Source organism: Cyprinodon variegatus, unplaced genomic scaffold (genome assembly GCF_000732505.1).
Source record: "Cyprinodon variegatus isolate N-32 unplaced genomic scaffold, C_variegatus-1.0 Scaffold2, whole genome shotgun sequence".
NCBI lineage: Eukaryota > Metazoa > Chordata > Actinopteri > Cyprinodontiformes > Cyprinodontidae > Cyprinodon > Cyprinodon variegatus.
This window is the reverse complement of record NW_015150455.1, coordinates 1,872,771-1,895,179: the sequence shown is the minus strand read 5'-3', so window position 1 is coordinate 1,895,179 and position 22,409 is coordinate 1,872,771. Positions and strand designations below refer to the sequence as shown.

The 22,409-nt window shown below is 35.0% G+C and overlaps 1 protein-coding gene across 2 annotated transcripts in view; it reads left to right on the top strand.

Moving 5' to 3' along the window:
* Positions 1–873: 873 nt before the first annotated feature.
* LOC107103956 (G patch domain-containing protein 8-like) overlaps positions 874–22,409 on the top strand; it is a 64,747-nt gene continuing 43,211 nt past the window's right edge. The window contains exons 1-2 of one of the 2 annotated variants that reach the window (XM_015403938.1): positions 874–1,380; positions 1,508–1,752. In XM_015403938.1, coding sequence (XP_015259424.1) covers positions 1,600–1,752 — 153 coding nt within the window. In that variant the 5' untranslated portion in view covers positions 874–1,380; positions 1,508–1,599. Of the gene's footprint in view, positions 1,381–1,504; positions 1,753–22,409 lie in introns of both variants that reach the window. The other variant, XM_015403863.1, reaches the window with a different exon arrangement.

Sequence of the window (22,409 nt, the reverse complement as noted above, 5' to 3'; positions counted from 1 at the left end):
ATCAGCCTTTCATTTGTAAAATAATAACAACAAAAATGGGTCATAAATATAAATAGCTTTCATTGGACCTCACAGTTATTTGAAACCTCACTCTGTCATCTAAAATACAAATGAAATCTTTTGACAAAATTCAAAAGCTTGGCAAAACATAAAAAAAAAAAAAACATAAAGAAGTGGAATTGTTATGAATACTGCAATGGCCCGTAAGAGTGAACCTACTCAGCCAGCCTATAGGTGACAAGAAAAACACAAAGAAGAAAATAATGATGGACGTTTTCCAACTTCAGCCATACAACATGGAGCTGTCCGCTCAAGTGGGCGCTGCGCAGAACAGTTTCAGCACCACGTAGGGGTGAACAGCTCCTTGCATCTCCGAGACAACCTGACAGGCTTTTTCTGCTGGATCCGAGCTGCTCTTTGAAACAACTCACTCGGGGTAAAAAAAAATGAGACTCTTTATCGCACTGAGGCTGCAGCAAAGTGAGCCCATATCTCCCATCGGGGAATCTTATAGCCTAAAAGAGGGAGGTGTTTACTTTGATAAAAGGAAACTGAAAACTGAAGACGAGGTGGTTAGGATTAGTTGGAAAAAAAAAGTTCAGCAGTTTGCAGGAGTAATGGCAAACAATGTCTTGTAAAATGAATAAAAGAAAAAACATGGGAAGACACGGACGTGTGTAAGGAGGGTTGTTTGTGAGTTCCTCACACACAAAGTGGACGGGAGATATCCTCCTCTACCCCAGACCCATGCTATAACTGGGGCTGCAAATTTTAGAGCAGACAGGAATAAAGACTAGCACAGCATCCACTGACACACACTAACACTAATTGGAGAGAGAAAGGGAGAGAGAGATGGTGTCTTTGAGAGAGAAGTGAACTACTTCAACCTGCCTGCGCGGGAGCCCGATAATAACTACCGAGCTTTTCCTCTGGATGGATTTACCGTCCCTCCCACCACGCTCCGCAAATTTTCGTTCACAAGAGGGCTGATTGTGAAGCCAGTCAATATAGAGCGGAGGGGAATTGGAAAATAGGGATCAGACTTTTTTTTTTCTTTTTTATTTATTTATTTTTTTTTTTGCTCTCCGACTTGCCTGGAGGGGAATGCGCACCTTCGGAGAATCTCTGCGTCCCTTGCTTTATGCTCTCCCTGAGAAGTCAGAATTGGAGCTGTCACAGCTATCGGCTACACTTTACTGGACTGGACAGTGGACTTGGCATTAGGAGGCGAGAGGGAGGGTGAAGAGGAGAAGGAGCGTGTGTGTATGTGTGAGTGGATGAATCCATCCTTTTCCTTTGGCACTCCACAGGCGCTCGTCCATTTATTCCAGCCTAACCGACGGACTGCATGCCAAACGCAGACTCTAGCTAAAGAGTTTGGTGAGTAAAGACATCCCATTCTCTCAATCAACTCTTTTTGTACCCATCTTCTTCAAAGAGTAAATGTAGCTATCCCACAGAGCTGTTTCATTCGCCTTTCCTCTAAAAATCTTTAATTTCTCAGAAGACTGGAGTTAGACGTTCGCACCTGCAGCATTCCCGTGCAGGACCGTGCATGGTCAACATCTCGGATCGAGGCTGTGCGAACGACCTTGTTTAATGGGCCCCAAACCCCGAGACCCCCCAGGAATGGCGTGTAGTGCGTGTTACTACCTGGTTATCAGCTCTACTCACCTGAGCAATGGACACTTTCGACGCGTCAAGGGTGTCTTCAGAGGACCCCTCTGCCCAGCAGGAAGCACTGACTCCCCGGTAGGAGAACATCCTGAGTGTGGAACATGTGCATGTTTTCATTGTCTCGTCTGTTCAGCTACTTGTTTCTACTCTTAAGTAAAGTCATCTTCTTCCTTTTGTATTTGAAGGGTTAAAACTGGAAGTGTCATATAAGGAGAACACTAAAAATCGCAGGGTTTACTGTGGAGGCATCAAAAAGAAAATAGAGAATGGAATGGTTGTTGAATTTTCTGACTTTAGTCTCCATCCTATTGTCTAAAATAAGATCCATCAGTTTTTGCAGTTTGCATATGTTAGGAATCCTGTAGTGCCTTGAAAAATAAATAAAAGACAGACATTTAATGATCCAGTGTGACATTCAAAACATCTATATGTGCATATGTTAGGAAATTAGCTTTTGTTAAATATTTATTTATTATCAAACCTCTTGAGTTTTTATTTTTGTGCAAAATATTACTTCTTCCATTTTTATCATAAACAAATTTCTATGTCTGCAATATTTGTTATTGTTAATTAGTTTGTAATTTTTTTGTTGAAATTAATTGCTGTTATGAATATTTTTGAACAACTATTGTGGCATTGAAATAAAAAATATTCTTGTTGCATTAACCCATAACAACTGTTTTATCATACAAAATGGCATATTTAAAAGTTAAGAAGTAAAATTTTGATAGCTATATTAAACTCAATAACCTGTGTTAGATTAAAAACCCTATAGTGATGTAACCGAGGCTTTTTAGCAATTAAGTTGAATGCCATAATAAAAAAAAGCACTGAAAAACAGAATCAGCTTTATATTTGATATAATTCAGTTATTATTTCAGAAGTTAGTCATGTTGTTCTTAAATTAGAATAATGACAATAATAGTCTGAAATTATCTAAAAATACTCAGTTTATTTTTTCTAACATAGATATCAAGCGTCTACTGTCTGCCATAGGTTCACAGTAAAAAATGTTTTATTTATAATTCAAAAAATATATTGCTTTTTTTAATTTACTTTTTAAATTTCCTATTCCATCTAGTACTTTCAGATGATGGAATGTAAAGTAAATGATAAATTGGAGAAGAAAAATAATATGATTACAAGTTGTTGGAAAAAAAAAAAAAAAAGCACAGAAAACTCTTTTAATTGGGGTGTTAAGATCTTAAAAGAGCCCAGCAAACAACTCGGTAAGAAAAAAGAAAACAACTAAGAGCTACAGCTTTGGATCAACAAAGTATTGTTGAATTGAATTGAGATGAGCTGATTTAAATTGAATTAAACTATTTTCACTCAAGGAACTCCTCAAGTTAACTGAAGGTAGGAGAGATACGAAAAAAAGATTAAAAAGCTCATCACATCCACTACTGCTGCAGGGTGGGTTAGAGTATTTTTGCAGGTAGAGATCATTTCATTTTCAAAGCCAGAAAATACATTTTCCATTTTCTTTCTTTTGGTGAAAGAGAAAAGATCATAATATTTTTCTTTTCAAAAAGAGGAAAAATTTGTTTAGTCAAGCATGAAGCCATTGTCCGGAAAAGTTCCTTTTCTCTCTTTTGGGAAATGAATCAAACCACATTACGTCTGCAAGGAGCAGAGATGAGTTAAACAGACAAAATAGGTCTAATTACCTCCAGCCTATTGTCTAGGTCTACATTGTTCGTTACGTGTATTCAAGAAAGAAAGAAATATGTTTTTTTTCCATTAATGAGAAATATTAGCCATATATTTGCTTGCATGGATTCTACAGGCTATTTTACAAATATATGTAGGAAATGTTAAAAGACTGCAATAAACATAAAAAAATCCTCATATTTTGAACTTTTATATTTAGGGTCGTATTTTTGTGCATGTAGGTGTGTGTCGTAGGTCCAGAAACTGCTTGGAGGGTCTCAGGTAATCACATATTATTCATGTGCTCTTAAAGTGCGGTGAGACAAACAGGCAAAGATAATGACAAGTTTCATGAGAATGGAGGAAAGAAGCAGCTGGTGTGTGCGTAAATGTGTGTGTGCGTGCGCATGTGTGTGAACACTCGAGTTATTACCAGTCTGTCATGTTCTGCCCGCGCTGTGTGATGGGAATGAGCGAGTGGTGCAGAGCAGACGCACCCAGACAGGCAGAGACACACAGCAATAAGTCACATTCACAACCATCCCTGCAAACTTTAAAATACTTTCTCAAAAAACATGAACACACCCAAAAAAAGATATCCAGTTAGACAACCTATGCATATCAACTCTTTAAATGCACACTCCAAAGCGCATCTCTCTCTTTCAACAAATTAGGGCCCCATGTTTGAATTTCATCATTCCTATCACCTATCTCAGGGCTCCTTTATCTTATAAAAAAACATCAAAAGCTCCTTTTTGGCTGCTTCTGCAACTGTGTAAGTCTCCTCTCAGCCTAATTTATCAGAGAAAGTCAAATTTCTCCACAGTTATGCCAGGGTGGCACATCTAAATTTAGAGATGGATGCAAAGTTTTCAAACAGTTGCTACACTAATTCCCAAGTTTATGGAAAGTTGTTTGAAGCCCCTTGATGCATGTTGGAGATGATGATTCACCTTAGATTTTCCACAGTTTTTTTGTCAAATCTACTTTCAGCTGCAGCAAAGAGGAAGGTTTGCACTTGCAGAGCCTTTAAAGTATCTCCCCATGCCATTTGTCCAACATTTTATCAAGAAGAGACACTGAATATTCTGTTAATATAATTCAGTGAATCAAAGCCTCCCTCTTCTCAGAGGACTATCGATATGGAGGCATTGCATGTAAATTTGTAAAGCACCTTTCAGTAACAACACTATTTTTTGCTGTTCATAATGAAAACATACAAAAACACAGATTTTGTCTAATTGTGTTTCAGTTTATGGTTAAAATAAAGTAGTCAAATACAAGTCTAAACATTCTTGTGCATTGTGTTTGCTTCTGCTTCTGGGTATGCAGAGTAGACTTCAGCTAGAAGACCTGAATGGGTCAGAGTGTTTGATACAAAGATGAATATGTAGAGGTTAAGTCTTTTTTTGCCTAATCTTCAAATATTCTTAATAGGGGCATTCAGATTATATGAGTAAAAAGAGAATTATGTTTGCAATAATTGGAAGTGTTGATTGGGTATCCACTGAATAAGATGGGCAAACTTGTCCTCTTTTGCCCTATTTAAATATGTACTTTAGGTGTGCTACTTGCAGTTGGTAGTAAAAGAATGATCAATTTCTAAGCAGGAGAGTTGGAATGATTTAATTATAACTATTAGAAAAAAATGTTTTAAAAAAACAAAAAGAAGGGAAAAATTTTCTCAAAAGGATAATAGTGATGGGTATTGTTTATAGTGCATTCTATATATAAGGAGCATAAAGTAGTACAAGCAAAAATAGTGAAAAGATTGTATGCTGTTAAACTGATGTAACAAAAGTATTAAGGTAAAAGTGCCAATCAAGCAAAACCATTCAAGGAAGACTGCAGGGAGCTGCATTTCTAAAGATTCTCTCTCAATGTAAGGGTCTGTTCAAGGGCTGACCTTACTTTACTTTGCTGGACAAAAATTGCTGACATCCTGAAAGGGTGAAATAGGCTCAACTGTGTTTAACCTTCATTTGAAACATGGCATTCAAATAGAAATTTTAACAGTTTTTCTGGTGTTATTCATTTTAGGAACATCGAAAGACTTGGCAGAGCTAATGTAGCAAAATGCACACATAGGAAGTTTTTCAGATTTACAAAATGCTGGCTTGGTAGGAATGAAAGGTCAAACGGTAAAAGAAAAAAAGGTGCTTTCAGATTTATCCATATGAATGCAGACAAGGGGAGATATATGAACTTGTCAAAAATGATGTACAGTCTGTGCTTGTGGTCGAGCAGTCGAAAAGTGAACCGTGTTTTAGGTGAGGTGAGGAGGAGTGATTTTAAAGCATCTCTTGAAGGCAGTTAAACATGCTGAGCAGCATCTTTTTGCTGCTGTCGCTCCCATTCTGGAAACTGCCACAACAGCTGGTTGCTCTTTGATTTGGCAAAGTACAAAGCATCCCACCTCTGGGATTTATCAAGAGTACCTTTTTGTGTGTTGTCTTTGATAAAGTATAGCAGAATGAAAATATATATATATATATATATATATATATATATATATATATATATATATATATATATATATATATATATATATATATACATTGGGCACCAAACAGCCGCTGAAGATCAGCCCCATTCTAACTATTTAACATATCCTACTGGGTATGTTAAAAGTGCTCCGTTTTGTTATGTAGTTATCTTCCCTGGAGTATCCTGTTCTGCATCAAGGACAGGCTTTTTTGCTCATGACTACTTTATCACCACTAATTAGCCTTTCTAATAGATTTGTGCAATAGATCTACATTTCTCATTCTTTTTGGATTTAGTTAGGGCTGGACAATAATTCATGTCAGCATATATACCAATATAATTATATTCAGTAACAGTGATATGACACATTTCTGGTTGGTCTGTATACACTGCAGTCTTTTGTTACGTCGCTTACCACTGACTCATGTTAAAGGGGAAAAAAAGGGATGTTTTATTGAAAAATAATTTGAGATCTGGTCTGTCTTCATTCAAGCAGCATTCATTAATTGCAAGGGGGAACAGATACAGTCTTGCCAACGTTCCTGCCTGTTCTGGTCACACAGGATTTCCCTCGATACTTAAGAAGCACAGAAAGAGATTATCACAGACAAAGTAGACAGTTTTCCACAAAACCAAGGATTTCTGAAATAACCTTGTTTAAAGGAATCTAGCCTCTTACTTAAACATTTAAAACTGGAAAAAAAGCTTCTGAGGTGTCAGTAAGATAAGACCCACATTCAGTCATATCTGTAAGTTGAGCGAATACTTTTTTAAAGTAAGGGAAAAAAAATCAGTGCTCATAATTAATGCTATAGGTGATGTGATAGGAAATAGATTTTTTTTTCAACCACGCTGACAGTCCAGACGCAGGTGACTGGAGTCGAACCGAAAGAGCTGCAGCACATTAGCTAAGTGAGTGATGAGGTACCCCACAGACAGGGAGCTGTGGTCTACAGCTGTAGGTTGTGCCACGCAACGCTGTTCTCCAATGTGGTGAGATTTAGCAATAAAATGACCTGTGCCAGGCAGAAGCCTTCCCCTCAAAGGTCTCTGACTTAATGGATGAAATCACAATTGTTTTGTGCAGACGATGTAGAAAGCAATGTTCCTCTTAAAGCAACGGCTGGTCATGTAGCTTCAAGTTGCTTTCAGGAAGAAGAGCTGAGTGCAGGCCTTAAATTAGAACCTGAGCTTGTCACCACAGACAGAGAGCCATCCTGTGACATTATGCGTTCTATGAATTGATTATTTTGTTTTAACTGAGCTGATTCTTGATGAGACAACTTTTGGGATGATGCTTGGAAACATTACTAGTGTTGTTAACCCAGGTACAAAAAAATATGTCTGAGATCTTTTTTATTTTTACTTAAGATGAAAAGTGCAAAATTAACAAGGCTTGTATTAGAAAAAAGAACAACATAAGGCAAGACTAGAGCAAGGTAATGTAACTGAGAAACAGGGAGAGAAATCTTAATCAGATCATTTAAAAAAACAACAACAGACTTGTTGTAAAGCGCGGACTACAGTGTCAATAAGGGTTTATCAAACATTAGAATTTTAAGAATTAATTGAGGACCTTTACTGTATTTTTAGATTTGGTTATTATGCCCTTTTCTTTATTGATTTGTGAACAGTCTTTCAGGATTCAACTTATGAAGGTTAATCATGATAAAATGGCAATGTCAAAAGAAACTAAAAGAAGCAAGAAGCCATGGACATAAATATAACAAGAGCAAAAACCCTGGTTAAATGTGGATTTCATCTGTTAAACTTATAGATCGTAAAAAAAGGAGATGTTTTATTTAATAAACTGTTTAGAAAATGTTATATATTGGAGTAATTTTATTGACTTTGATATTTCAGGTTCAGAGGTTTATACAGGATTCTGTTGTGAGCTTTCTTGGCAGTATTTCTGAAGCTTTTACATCAGTATCATCATAATATAATATCGACCCAAATTAAGATAAATGTCCTGAAATAGATTTTGGGCATATCGTCCAGCCCTAGTGTGTTCTCAGCTAATCATAACAAGGAAGCCATTCCTTAACCTCACATTACCACTTTAAAATATTTTTTTTATTCTTGGTGTCAGCATTAAGGGATGACAGGACATAGTAAAAATTAGGGTGTTACAGGTCCAACAGATTCCTAGTTTAGTTTCAGACCGATATACAGCCAGTTATTTTGTGCCATAAATCTCTCTTTAGCTAATTTCCTTTAAAAAATAAAAATAAAAAATTCCTAAAGAGAATGAAAGCAATGTTCAATAGTAAATAATGCTAAATATCCGTCATTTCTTAGTTTTTCAAAGCTATCTTTCCTGACAAAGCTGTCAAAAAACAAGGGATGCAAATAGTTTTTTTTAATAAGCGATTTAATACATTTGAGACTCTTAACAACATTTTCATGTAATAGAACAAACAGTTATTAATTTTGTAACATAAAAAAAGCATTTTCATGGCAAAAACAATGGTCAATGTAATGACCAAAGATGAACTTGGACAATAAAGGGTTAAAAGGGAACATAATAGCTAATACTTCTATATTCCCTCTGCCATTGTTGGTCTTCAATTCTCTGCTTTCAAAGTTTTATTTCAATGGTTGTAGTCTGCTGCACTTTCTTATACAAACATTTTACAAAGACAGAAAAGATATCTTGATTAGAAAATATCCCAGGAAAAGAACCACAATCGCTTTTTTTTTTTTGTTTGTTTGTTTTTTACAATGACAAGGACAAAAAACATATGGCCCCATTGATTTCTTATAAGATTGGCTAGCCTTGTGATGAATCTAGTTTAGGTGGAGATATCTAGTGAGAATGTTTAGCAAATGTTTTATTAATTAAAAATATTTATGCAGTAACCCTTTCAATGTTAGTTTATTAAGTAGAGGAATGGATTAGGGCTGAAACAATTAATCAAATTTATCGTGATTAATCGATCATTGAAATAATCGTTAACTAGTTTACTAATCGATTAATCATTAAATGAACTATAGAGACTGTAAAAAATGCCTTTAGCTGACAGAGCAACCCACTTAGAGTAGTAATTATACAAAGATTGTTAAAAAAAATAAGTAAAAACTTTGCATTTAAGATAAAAAAAAAACTTTCGTCTGCCAATATGCTTTATCCAGAACTTCTCAAGTGGAAAAGTTTTAGTTTCACCTAGCTTGATTTCATTAAAAACATTCTATAAAGAACCATTGGCTATCCAATTATTAATCAATTAAGTAAAAAGATAATCAAGAGCTTAATCAATTTGCAAAATAATAGTTGCTGCCCTAGAATAGATAATTACTATGATTTACCTTTCTGATCCCTAAAAAGGTCTAACTTTTAGTTTTCCTTACTTAGTTTAAGCAACAGTACTAAACAATCTTCAGCATGACCCTATATATCATTACTGCTTAGGTTTTAAGGAGATATACTACACAATTAAATTTTATCTGTTAATGGTCAGGATGCAATTCAGGTACTGACATATTGTAGATACTTTGAGGAAATAATTACAAGACTCCAAACAATGGCAAGACTCCAAAAGATGGGTATAACACTGTCACTGAAAATGTTGACATGGTTAAATCCCACTTTCTCTTTAGATTGTTGTGAGTACAGTACCTGTCATCAAATATTTCTCACTTAAACTGGGCAGCATAATTGGAAGTATTAATACTATCTTTTTTTAATAATATATTTAAGATAGCACATTTAAAACAATATTTAAAAAGAACATCTCCTTTTATCAAACACTCTGAAGCCCACTTGAAGAAGCCATGCCAAAATAAGCACAAATGGTGCTAAAATGCTAAACTTTTGTTTTATGGTGAAGCTACATTAGTCCCTCTGAGTCCATGGTGCAAGGTTGGAAGAAGATGTTCTTCTCTGGATTTGGTGCTTGCTGCCTCAAGGGAAACTTTCACTGCATAATGCTTGGTGAATAGATGTGTTTAAACAACCCAAATGAAGTGCTCTAATATCTCGCTCCAAAGCTTTTGCGATGTTTCTCAGTATATGGTACTTGACATCGCAAAGGAAGGAGGCTTTAGAATAGATCAAGGATTTGCTGATAAGATTACCCCTTATTACTGGAATGGGAATGCCTAAAAGTAATATTATTAATAGTTAATAGGGCTGGGACTTTAAAGCTTTCATTTCAATTAATTAATAAGAAATATTTTGACTTATGAATGCAATTAATTTAATTTTCTTAGATATATACTAAAATCCCAGGCGGGAACCTTTGTACTCACTGTTTCTGACACAGAAACAGTGAGTAAATCTGACACACAAACCGCATCACAGGCATTGATCTCCAAAATGCAATCCTTTATCCAGAGCAGAGCTGTCATAGATCTATCACTATTAGAATGGAAACTTTATGTTTACAGGCAATAATTGCTGTATTCATTTTTGCAGCATTTTTGTGGAAGGAATAGTCTTATAATCGTAATATAAAAGTAGTTTTCGAATAACCTAAATAGTTAGATTAAGCAACAAAATATAGCCGTGTTCTTCTGCTTATATAATCCTTTATTCAATATTGAGAAGGAAAATGTTTTTTTCAATAGAACAGATGGGGTTTTTTTGGAAGATCATATGGTTTTCAATTCAAATGCGATTAATTTTAATTAATTAATTAATTAATTACAGACTCTGCTATTAACTTGATAAAAATATTTTATTGAGTTCCAACACTAATAACAATGGAAATAATGTTATGACATCATGCTGCTGTTTTGATTACTATTGTTTCTTCTGTATTTGTCAATAATATTAATTCAGACATTTCAGAGGACATAAAAAGCTAGAAATACTGTTTCTTAAAAAAGCAAGTGATATTCAGCCTCAGTAACTAGAACTTTAATCACAAAATTTTATCAGAAAGAGTAGCCAATCAGAAACAGCTAGCAATCTAACATTGACATGCTGATTAGTCAATCAGTCAGAAAGGCCAAATAATTATGTTCCAAGAGAAAGCATGCTGGCATTTTTGAAGGGAAAGCAGAAGGATTAGACTGCCTTTCAAAGGAAATAAGTCAAACCTATAGGAAGCTAGCAAGAACCCTGCATCTGTCAGTTTCTTTACTGTAGGTTGCAGAGAGGTTGGTTTCATCAGTGGAGTGCCTGAAGCCACCAAGAGTTCGGCAGCTACTTGGACTACACATGGAGGACCTGGCTGAATCTTTGCTCAACAAGATATGAGTAATTATCTCCTTCAAGAGAAAATGAAAACCATAATTCTCTAGAATTTACACAGTAAATATCAATGGGGTTAAACTGAATTGATTGAATGTCCCATAGTGCTGAAAGCATCGCGTATTGCACAACAAGAAGCTGACATAAACTATGAGAAGAGATACGATTAGTGGTGGGACTCGATTAAAATGTTTAATCAGGTTGATTACACAGTCTGTAATTAAGAAATCACAGTTACATTTTTATTGAAAAAGATATTACAAAATAAGCAACCTTTTAAATTCAAAATACTTTTTGCTCATATTCGTCACTGAAATAACTTCAGTCTGGATAAGTAATAATGGATAAATTATCTTGGAAAATGAACAAAATAAAGTCAGACATTGTTCTTCAACCATGTTTCAATCATTATGTTATAGAGGTACCTTCATTGTTATCCAGGCCTGTTTCATTACTTCATTATAAATTTCAGTCAACAGACTGAAAATAATGTGACCAAAGGGACATGTTAAATCAGTCACTGTGCTGTTTGGTGACATAGTGTGTACCGCACTCAACATGAAACCAGATGAAGCAAAGGAAAGAGAAAATTATAGACAAGCATTTTAAAGGTACAAGCTATTGGAGCATCTCCAAGCAGCTTGATGTTCCTGTGACTGCAGATGCACATTTTTGGGCCAACCCAAAGCTGAGATAATGTACTCAAATATATATTTATTGTTATTTATTAAATATACTAAATTATTTATCAATTTACCAAATGATAATCTAAGTAAATCTAAAATAATCTAATTTAAAATAAAGTATCATGCACATATGTCATCTGGTATGCTCTGTGTCTTCCAAAGGTGGGCCAGCATGACTTCTTCTTCTTTAAGCCCAGTCCCTGGCCTTAAGGACCAGGGCAGAAAAACAGTCAGAAAATTTTCAGTAAATACCTATGTTATTTTATTCTACTTCATTGCAAAATCAAAGTACACAAAACAATGAAAGGGCAAATGTATATGAATCTTGTATCAACTAAGCGTTGGCTCAGATGAAGCCTGGTAATGACTTTCTGTCAAAAATAGCAGCAAAACAATAAAAACAAAATGCCAGCTAGGCAGCACTATATAAAAGCCATAAAATGAAACTAAGACAAAATTAGAATTCCCTGTGTATATGATGCAGACAATCAAGCATTTGAATGTTTGCAAAGTATAAAAAGAGAAGGACTAACAAAACACAACTTGAGCAAAAGTTCTTGTAATCCAAAAGACGGCCAAGCGGGAAAAGTTTGGGAACCTAACTTTTGAGACCTAAACAAACTGATGAGATTTTTTTACATCCTACAGCCAGGAAAATAGAAGTTTGTTGTTTTAAGTGATTCCTTATTTCAAATGCACTACGTGCTCCCTCTAGGCATTGCAGAGTCAAAGGCTAAGTTGGTATATTTCTGCGAAAGCAGCCTGGTAACAGTTTCTATTGATGGAATTCTACAAACCCCCCTTAAAGATTGTAATTTTCTTGACAAATGGATACCGAACCCCCGACCTGCATACGGTGCGTAGCCTTGTGTCTGCTCATCCACCACAGACCACTTTGATGTAGGTTTCACTGCGGTTGCATGAAGATGAATTGAATACTGCGTGTCACACAGTGTCAAAGCGACTGGAAGTGCTCTTCTTTTGAGTGTAAATATGTCTCTGCATTTACAACCTTCTGGTTTCATTGTGACTCTGGAGGGAACTAAGCCATGTTGATTTAAATAAACCTTCATTTAAACATAAACCCTCAACCATTACCTTAAAAAAAAATGATTCAGCAGCAAACAACACTGAAATGTCCAGAGTGAGTCATGTTGTAAGCTACAAACAGCGGGGCACTTATGAAGGGGCAGAAACAGGGAGAGCCAACTGAAGGGGCCATTTGGCATCGCAGTTTAAGAATCCAACTGGCTCTTTTAATTACAATCCCAATTATAAGTCATTCAAGAAAAGTATAAAAGATCTCTCTCAACAAAATATGAACATTCATTAAGTCTTTCACCTGTTAGCACCAATGTGTAAACATCTTCACTCAAAAGGGGAAAAAAAGCCCAAAGACAGCTGCTAAATAACGAGGAGTTGCTGTTTCACAGTCGACACCTGTAATGCCGCAGCGCCTCACATTTATAAGGGCTAATGGCAATGCACTCACATGCTCACCGACTTGGCCAAAAGGCCCTGGAGGAACAGATTGAGAGAGAGAGAGACGATAAGTGCTACTGAATGCAAACGTCCTGTATGACTGGGCCGTTCCTGCTGACCGCTGCAAAGTACTCCTGCTGATCACGGCTAATGTCCTCCATCACCGCACATGCTCAGTGCTCTAGATCTGGCATGTGTGCAAGTGTGTGTGGGGGAGAAAGGTAGATAATTTGGACAGATGGGTGAGAGGGGATGATGTTAGGGAAGGGGGAAAGGAGAAGAAAAAGACAGTTGGCACACTGTATGTATTAAAACCTTCTAAAGCTTTTATTGGCATTTCATTAAACTAATGAAGTAATTAGTGTCTTATAGTATAATAACCTCTGCTTGATAAGTGAACTGACTTCTCAAGAGAGCAGTGCAGTCTATGATCTGTTGCTTCCATACTTTTCTCTTTGCAACTTTCTTGTCAACTTTTTTGCTTTGCTCTCTATTTTAGTTTTGTTTCATTCTCCTAGCAAAGTTTTCTGTTTGTTTGTGCTTCGTTATATAACTTCTGAAAAAGTTTCTGTTTGAGGTGATGTAACCTGCAAGTCTCTCAGCACCGACAAAGCATACCCTGAGGCAGATGTTGGGTGTATCAACATCCTAAACGCCCCCCATGTATTGTTGTATTTTTGAGTCAGGGTTGTTTTTAAGATGGTAGCTGATCTCTATAAGGTTCACTGATCACTAGATTTTTTTAAGTACAACTCTTGTAAAACAATGTTTATCTGCAGTCCATTGTAAACATACGGATATATTCAAAGTTAAAAGCTTACTTTTTTAGTTTTGTGCTGTCCCTGGCTGGTCACCCTTAGCCAGCTTTTAGGGAAGAAAACAAAAAGACCTTGTTGCACCAAAAAGAAGATCAATGTGACATCTGTTTACATAATCTATAATAGATCAGCAGTTATATTATGGTTGAATCAACATTTTTTTTAAAAACTGTGAAAGCCAAATAATCTATATTCCTGATGGGTTCACGGTTGATGTCCTTTTTCATGTTTCATTATTATGTTTTGTGTGTTGTTTTTTTTTTCTTTTCTGACAGGAATGTTAGTATTTTGGAGTAGCCGAATTAGAGCCTGATTTGAAAAAGAAGAATTTGATTGTTGTTATTCCAATCCACTTTTCACTGGTTATTAAAATGGGATGGATGATATTCAACAGGTCTTTTTTCCTTCATTAAGTAATGTCTTACGTCTTAAAATATTATATACTTTCTACATCATCTTCTTCCTTATAATGAGATTTCATTTTCATTTCTGAAACAAACTTCTCAATTTGCAAATAGTCTTAAATCCAAATTTGCCACGGTTATACATAATTTTGGGCTTAACTTTAATCTACTTTATGTTTTAGAAAGGGGTTGCACAGTGGTGCATTTTGCAGCACTGTTGCCTTGCAGCAAGAAGGTTTTGGGTTCGATTCCCAGCCTGGTATCTTTCTGCATGGAGGTTGCATTTTCTCCCCTTGCCTACTTTGGTTCTCTCCAGATCCTCTGTCTTCCCCCCATGGGAATAATTTTACTAACATAATTATCTCTATCAAGGCACTCTAAAATCAAAATGTTTGTCTTACAATGTTAAAAAATGTGTATAATGAAGTTACACATAATCAAAACTTTGTTTTATTGAAGATTTATAATCTAATTAGATTTAAAATTGTATAATTTCATATCCTGCTCATAAATAAACACACAACAGATACTTTCCTATTTAAAAAACTCAAATCTGTACAAATAAAACATATTTATTGCTTTGTCATTTCTCCCAGGGTTATTAGTCCTAGTCATAGTTCATTTTAAAGTTTGATGCTAACTTTGAGACATCAAGTGCCTCAATATATTTCCAACTTGTTAGAACTTTACACTTTTCTATGACTTCATGGTCATCTAACCAGAGATTAATAGGAGTTCCTCAGACCCGAGTTAAAACCCCAGGGAGTTGTTCCTTTCAAAGGAGCTGCTCTCCAGCAGTGGAATTAGTTTCCCTCGTTTTTACCACTCACTGTTTTGATTCTTAAAAAAGTAGAAGCAGATCTATTTAATCAGAGATGCTTTTAGTAAGACAGAGCTCTTAAGGATTTTTTTGTTAAATGTCTTCCCTGCATTATCCTCTTTTGTTTTTAATATTAATGTTACATCTTTGCATTTTATTACATTTATTCTGTAGTACTTTCCTGTCTTCTATCCAACAAATCTGCTATAATTACAGAGTAACCTATTTAGTCTAATATATATCTGTCTAGCTATAAACCACACTTAGTGGTCATATCTCTAGCTATGACATCCACCCTATTAAACTAATATCTGTCAAAGCATAGAGTATTTCTTTGATGTCTTCCTTACCAACTGTAGTCTAGTAAAGTGCTTACTGTTTAATTTGATTTTTTTGTCTCTAAATGTATTCTTTTGCAGATTAGGGAAATATAAAAATGCTATCCTTTGCTATAAAGTGTCTCACTGAAGGCTATCATCCTATCGTCCATATAAAGATATTCATATAAACATAAACATAGTTGTTTTTGTCTGTAAAAACATAAAATAACACAAATAATAAGGTTCAGACATAGTAAATAATGATAATCTTTTTTCATTTTTATAGATTTCCAAGACAGAACTCTTGGAGTCAGCTTTATTAATATTCTGGAAGAAGCATTACAGATGTTGCTGCATTGATGGTCTGCTAACACTGTGCAAACACTGTACAATCAGTGTAGCAATAACGGTTTCATTCTTCTTCTTCCCTGTTTTGCCAATGGAACAAAGTAGTGACATGCTGTGCCGTTTATTTCCAACTGTAAGACCCCATCATTACCATTTTTAGTGAACAAGTAAGATCCAGTAGATTTGTCTTTAAAATGTTCTGGTATGCAAAATAACTTATGGTGCCATTCACTCTAACATATTTCTCAGGTTTGAGTAGCTTTTCCGGAAATCCATTTATTGTTTTTCACTAAACCCACCTGGATTTCATTACGATATTATTGCTCCAAGGCTCAATCTTAGTAGCATCTATCCAAAGCAAACAATTCCTGCTGTATTGACGGAGTTAGAAAAAACTCCCTGTTTACACTGGTAATGGTCTAATGGTTAAATCTACAATTAAGGATTGACCTTTGGAGGCTTTTCTTTAATATTCCTGTGTGCCTGGTGACAAGATAAACCTACCTGAAAAGATGATAATTTTTACATTGCAGTGATCATTTATACAAAAGTGATTTTTGTTGTTGTTGTTTAGAAAGTAAGTTTTTATTTTCTATTAATGTGATAAAAATAGAGGGACATTTTTAAAAATGTTTCTGTATCCCATCATGTTGCATCAACTAAAAATAATATATTTTTAAGGCTCCTCAGAAGCATTTTCAGAGTGGAGGTTATTGCATAATATCCACAAAGATTTCTGCAGAGCTTAATACGCCTGTATTACCACTAACTTCCTTGTGTAAACAATAAAAATGAAAAATGCCCATGCTGATTAAGATATTTCATCATGAAAGGTCCAAATATTTGCAATGTTTACTGCCGGTGCGTGTCGAAGGAGAGACACATGAGGTATGCATCATGTGTCTTTGTGGATTAAGCATGCACAGTCGATTACTGACAAAAACAAGGCAGTGCAGGCTTGGAGATCTCAATAAGATTACAGGCCACCCTTTACATGCTAAACTTTAAAAAAAAATAAGGTTTAAAAGCTATTTGAATGATCTAAAGCTGTTTATATTTTGGTTCTCATCTATGTTGGTATTTAGGTAATTTAATGGTCTCTCTGTTTGCCCATAGGTAAAGTTTCTTATTTCTTTCTTGTTTGTTTCCTCCCCTCGTTATTTGTTGCCACGGCTTCTTTCTCTGAACTCTGGATTCTTCTTTTGTTATTGTTCTGGTTCCTATTTTAATCTTCTTAGTTATTTCGCGATTACTAAATCTGTGATTCAAAAATTTATAACATACCTGCTGATGTCCTGATGCCATTACGGTCCCCTCAGCCACCTGAAATGATTCCACTGAAAACTATTTTCTAAAGATCATTCCCTGTTTAAAGGTATGTAGCATATGCATAATTGATTCTAATCAATATTTTAAAACTAAAGATGTCCTGATCCAATATGGATATCAAATATTGGTCCAATATCAGCCAAAACATGATTATCTTCAAAAATCGGCCTGTCTGTAAAATCTCAGATATCTCCACATTTGTTTAAAGTTTATGTAACTGTTTGATGATTAGGAAATGTGTTTGTTTTTCTCATAGCTGATGTTGTTAAATTGTGTACTTTTTTTGATCAAGCATTTTATATCATTCTATACAATAAAATAAGTAGATTCCTTCTGATATCGTGTCAGGTCAATTTCCTCATCGGCCAATACTTAAAGTTGCAATGTCGGTATCGTATCAGAAATTAAAAGTTGCATTTGACATCCCTGTTTGAAATACAGTAGCCATTTTAACTATGTAAACCATACTTTTTTGGAAACATTAAGATTTCTCATGCAGCTGCATGTCAGCATACATATTTTACAATAATAATCCACTCTGTACTCTCACACTGAACTTAACTAAATTACTCAATTGAAACAACCTTTTAGAAAACAAATATTTATGTCCTAGTAGCTACCTGTAGTCTCAAATGACTCAGACTCAATATTCCATACGTAGATGTAAGGCTGAACAGTCTATATTTATTAGGGGGGTTTTCCCTACAGCTGTACATACTGCAATCATAAACAGCCGCTGCACTAGGTTGTTTAACTATACAAACCAGTCAATAGTTTTTTTTTATATTTTCTGTTCTCAAACATGTCTACAATCTTATGACACTTATAATTCTCTCTATTTCAGCACGGACTCTTTCCAATGGGGTTGTTGTTCTTGATTAAGTATAGAAACAGAAAATTATAGAAACAGAAAATAATATAAAAAAAATGTAAAAAGAACATGTATGCAGTTTAGATTTTAGAACTGTACCCAAAAGTGTTTCCAGTTACAGACTTTACACCCCTGTCTTTGAGTCATTACATTTCCATCTGCTTAATGTTGTTCAGAATTTTACTGGACATATTAGCTAATCCATTGGATTCTAAACTCTATGCATGTTGTTTCATTGGTGTAAAATCATAGTCATGTAAAAAATACATAGGAAAAGTTCAGGAAAAACTAATGGTTTCTCTAGCTGTACAGATCTAAGGATAAGCAGGTTCTTCGCCACCTCCACATGCTGATGTGTTCTGCCTGTCAACTTGCTTTAAGAAGGATGTTTTTCTTGTATTTACATCGGCAACCAGTTTAGCTTTTTTAAAGAAAAAAATAAATAAAATGAATAAATAAAAGTTCCATGGTACTATCACAACTATATATCTCTCAAGGTCATTAGTCCCAAACCAGATACAGTCTGATTTCTGTCATGGTGATAATATTAGTTTTCCAAGTTATATTTGAGGTAAATCAATTTCTGACATGACTCTTTTAAAACATTTTCTTTAAATTTTTTTTATTTTCTATTACCTGTTTGTTACCTGCTTGATTTGATAAACAAACCTTTAGGTTCTATGGTAATTATTCTAAACCTACATGCCTACCTCCATACTTTTTATTTATTTAGCTATTTATTTTTTCCTTTTTTTAATTTTCGGGGGTATTTTAGATGAATTTGTTTTCTGCTGACATCCTGCAGTGATGCCTGCTCATCCGAACTGGCTGCATTCCAACCAAGAACAGTACTGATTACAGATGAGTGCTTCATTCACCTCCTTCAAATGATCCAACCTAACCTTTATAAAGTGTGTATTTGAGCATTAGATCTGTGTGGTGAGTGACACGTGCTAACAAAAGACTCACATGCTCACTGCAGGCGCAGCAGATGGTCAACCTCTCATTTTGTGCATTACCGCGGGACAGATGTTTGTCTGTGTGGTCATTAGTGATCGCAGCATCAGATAATCACCTGGAGACACACCGTCACATAAACACACACACAATTAGTGAGTGTTTGATAATTACAGGATGTTTGAGGAACCATCTGGAACACAAACTAAGGGAGATACAAGAATACTTGCTCAAATGAAAAACCTACCTTGTAAAATCTCAGGGTATTTAAAATATATTTAAGGAATGAAACTGTTGACTTTCATCAGAACACAAACAAAAAGAAACACTTCTTTAGAGCTTTCTCTTGTTGTATTTTGTTGAAGAAATGTGCCCCTTATACTCCAAACTCTACAAATATTTTATTTTCTTATCCAGCTAACTCTGTTTCACAGTTAACATCTGTTTTTCCTTTTCCATTTCTGTAGCCAATACGTTTGTGCTCACTTCTTCCTTCTGACACCTTCCTTCACTGCCCTCTCCTTTTGCTTTTCATCTCATCTCTCAAGCCCATTCATTTTTTAGCAGGTCAAAGGTACAACTGTTTAGGCCTTTGAATCCTCTGTGTGTGTCTGTGTGTGTACAGTATTGCTGTTTGGGTGTGGGTGATGAGACTAATATTGCAGTAGCAATATTGCAGAGAGGTCCTTGAAGGAATGAAAGAGAAGACAGATTGTGCTTTATTTGATGGTCAGTTTTTTTTCCCGCTCTTCAATAACCTCAATTTTCACATCTCCATTCTGCTTCTTCTTCATCTTTTTAGTCTCTCTGAATTCTCACCTCCACATAAAAAAGATTGTAGAGATTACATTTATAGCTCCATTAACCAGAGGCTGCATATTTTGATTTGACATGCATGCCCATCCGTGTGCGTTTTACATATTTGCACCTGTGCCTGCGTATCTGCACCACTGACACCCAGGCCAGGGTTAAGAGCAGCTCAGACAAATTAATTATCTCTTCTCTGGAGGAGAGATGACTCACAGTGCCTTCTGGCAGAACAGAAGCCCAGGAAATATTCCCAGACTATCAGAGACCAAGAGACTGCTCCTGAATAAAGCAGCTTGGATGTCTTTCCCGGCTCAATCTTCACATCATATTTTACTTTGACTTTCAATGAGCATGAGGATTATTTATAAAAATAAATGTCTCTGAAAGTAGTTGAGCACACACTCTACATTTATAAATCAAAGTGGAGGAAAAGTTGAATGCATATGAACAAGTTTTACTCTTCTGAGACCTAAGTTTGATGACACAAGATCAAGGCTTCTTATGTTTTGCATTGTGGCACCTTGGGAAGAACAGGCTGTTATACTAAATGTTGCTGGGTGCAGTGATGCAAAGATAGCATTAAGATAGTCTAAATTAATGTTATTAAAGTTATTCATACTGTTTAGTCTTGTTATCATATGTTTAAATATGGCTTATTTAGTATCTATAAGGTCTATTTTCATAAAAAAAAAACATTAACCTGTAATGACTAACACCACCATGAATGGGTGAATGATTCACATTCTTCTCTAGTACTTGATACATTCAACCCAAAAAAGTGTTGAAATAGAACCATACTACAAAATGCTGTTAGCTTTTTAAAAATGGTTATTTTCATCAGATCCAGTTTGGCATTCTTGTCAGTATTGGGCTGTGATAAATAGGGAGATATTTTTTCATCTGTGTTTCACTAATGGAGTAATTATGTCATTTCTTGCCTTGCATTTTCAACCTGATGAAGGCACCTTATTCTAAAAAAATGTTTCTTTGACATTAAATAAACGAGTTTTATGGACAATAAAGAGGAGTTTTAATCATTTAAATGAGTATCAGAAGGCTAAATAATTAGGTAGTTACACTGCAGTGCATTCGATGCAGTATTCATCAAATTAAAATGTGTATCACTGACTTCCCCCATCTAAAAGATTAATTGGCTTTTGCCATGAAGAAAAGTGGCCGCAGCCACTGAATTTTAACATCATGCTATTAAAAAAAGAAACTTAGAGTAGCCAAAACTGTAACTTCACAAACAAATTGTTTAATTTGATAACAGTTTGTTCTTATTATGTGCAGGCTGTATGTGTAGGGTTGCATAATACAGTGACATATACAGCTGCGCTTTAACGTTTACATGTAAATAACACAAAACTGAAAACAGTGATAATAAATTAAAAGTGAAATTGAGTGAAATTAAATATTGATTTCAGATTTTTATTTTAAAAGATAATTCTAAAAACAAACTTTCTCAGACAAATGAAAGTACAGTACAGTGTCAACAGGTGTCAACAGAAGTCAGACTGAACATTTCCGGAACATCACAAAAAACACCAAATTTCAGTGATTGCCTGAAAATGTTGCCAAAAAAATGGAAATCATGATATATATATATATAAATATTTTTTTAATTCAAAATCACTGTCATGATTTCCATTTCTTTTTTTTTTTGTCATTTTCAATTTATTTTAATGGTTGCTATCTTTTTCTGTCTTTAAAGGACAGAAGCACACCTGTATATTCCCCACAAGCTTAGGGAGATAACCATAAAAATCATGAGTCTTCAGCCTAAATCTGGAGAATGGGCAAGTATGGTTTGGACCAATATAGAAATTCTAAAAGCGTTGAATTTAACTCCCTAGAAGTTGAATTGCCACCTCCAGAGTTGCTATGTGCATAGGTAATACGAAAATATCTACTAAGATGCAGTAATATCTACATTTTATGTACTGTATTGCTAATATGTATAGATGCTCAACAGTGTTGTTTTTGAAAACATTTCACATTTTAGTTTTGCCCTGATTTATTTATTTTTTTAACAATTACTTTTTCCATATAAAATTAACCTCTTACAAATGCTGAGCAGTGAAGCAAGACAATGTAATATATGAATATTAAGCTGTGGATATAATTGTCATTGATCAACACATACATTTGACTTAATGCTTTTTAATTATTCAATTTGTTTTTCCAGGTGATGAAATGCAAAAACTATGTGTCCCTCTGTGTCCCTCTGATACTTTTTCACGGCGGTTTTCTCGAGAAAATTAGTTAAGTTTCTCATTATCTAAAGATAACGAAAGCCATTTTCCCGTGATAACAAGATAATAATTTTATCATTAGAAAGGTGTTTTATCATCATAAGAACATGATGGTGTGTCTTAAAACTGATTACATTCTTCAATATCACAAAAGTGGGAGAGGATTTATAAGTATAGGTCATGGCAGCCTATGTGTAATTCTGTAAATAATCCTGTGTTTAACTTTAAGGTAATGAGATGACATTCTGATTCATTAGCAATTAGACCTACTGTATGCCTCCTGTGCTAAGGCGCC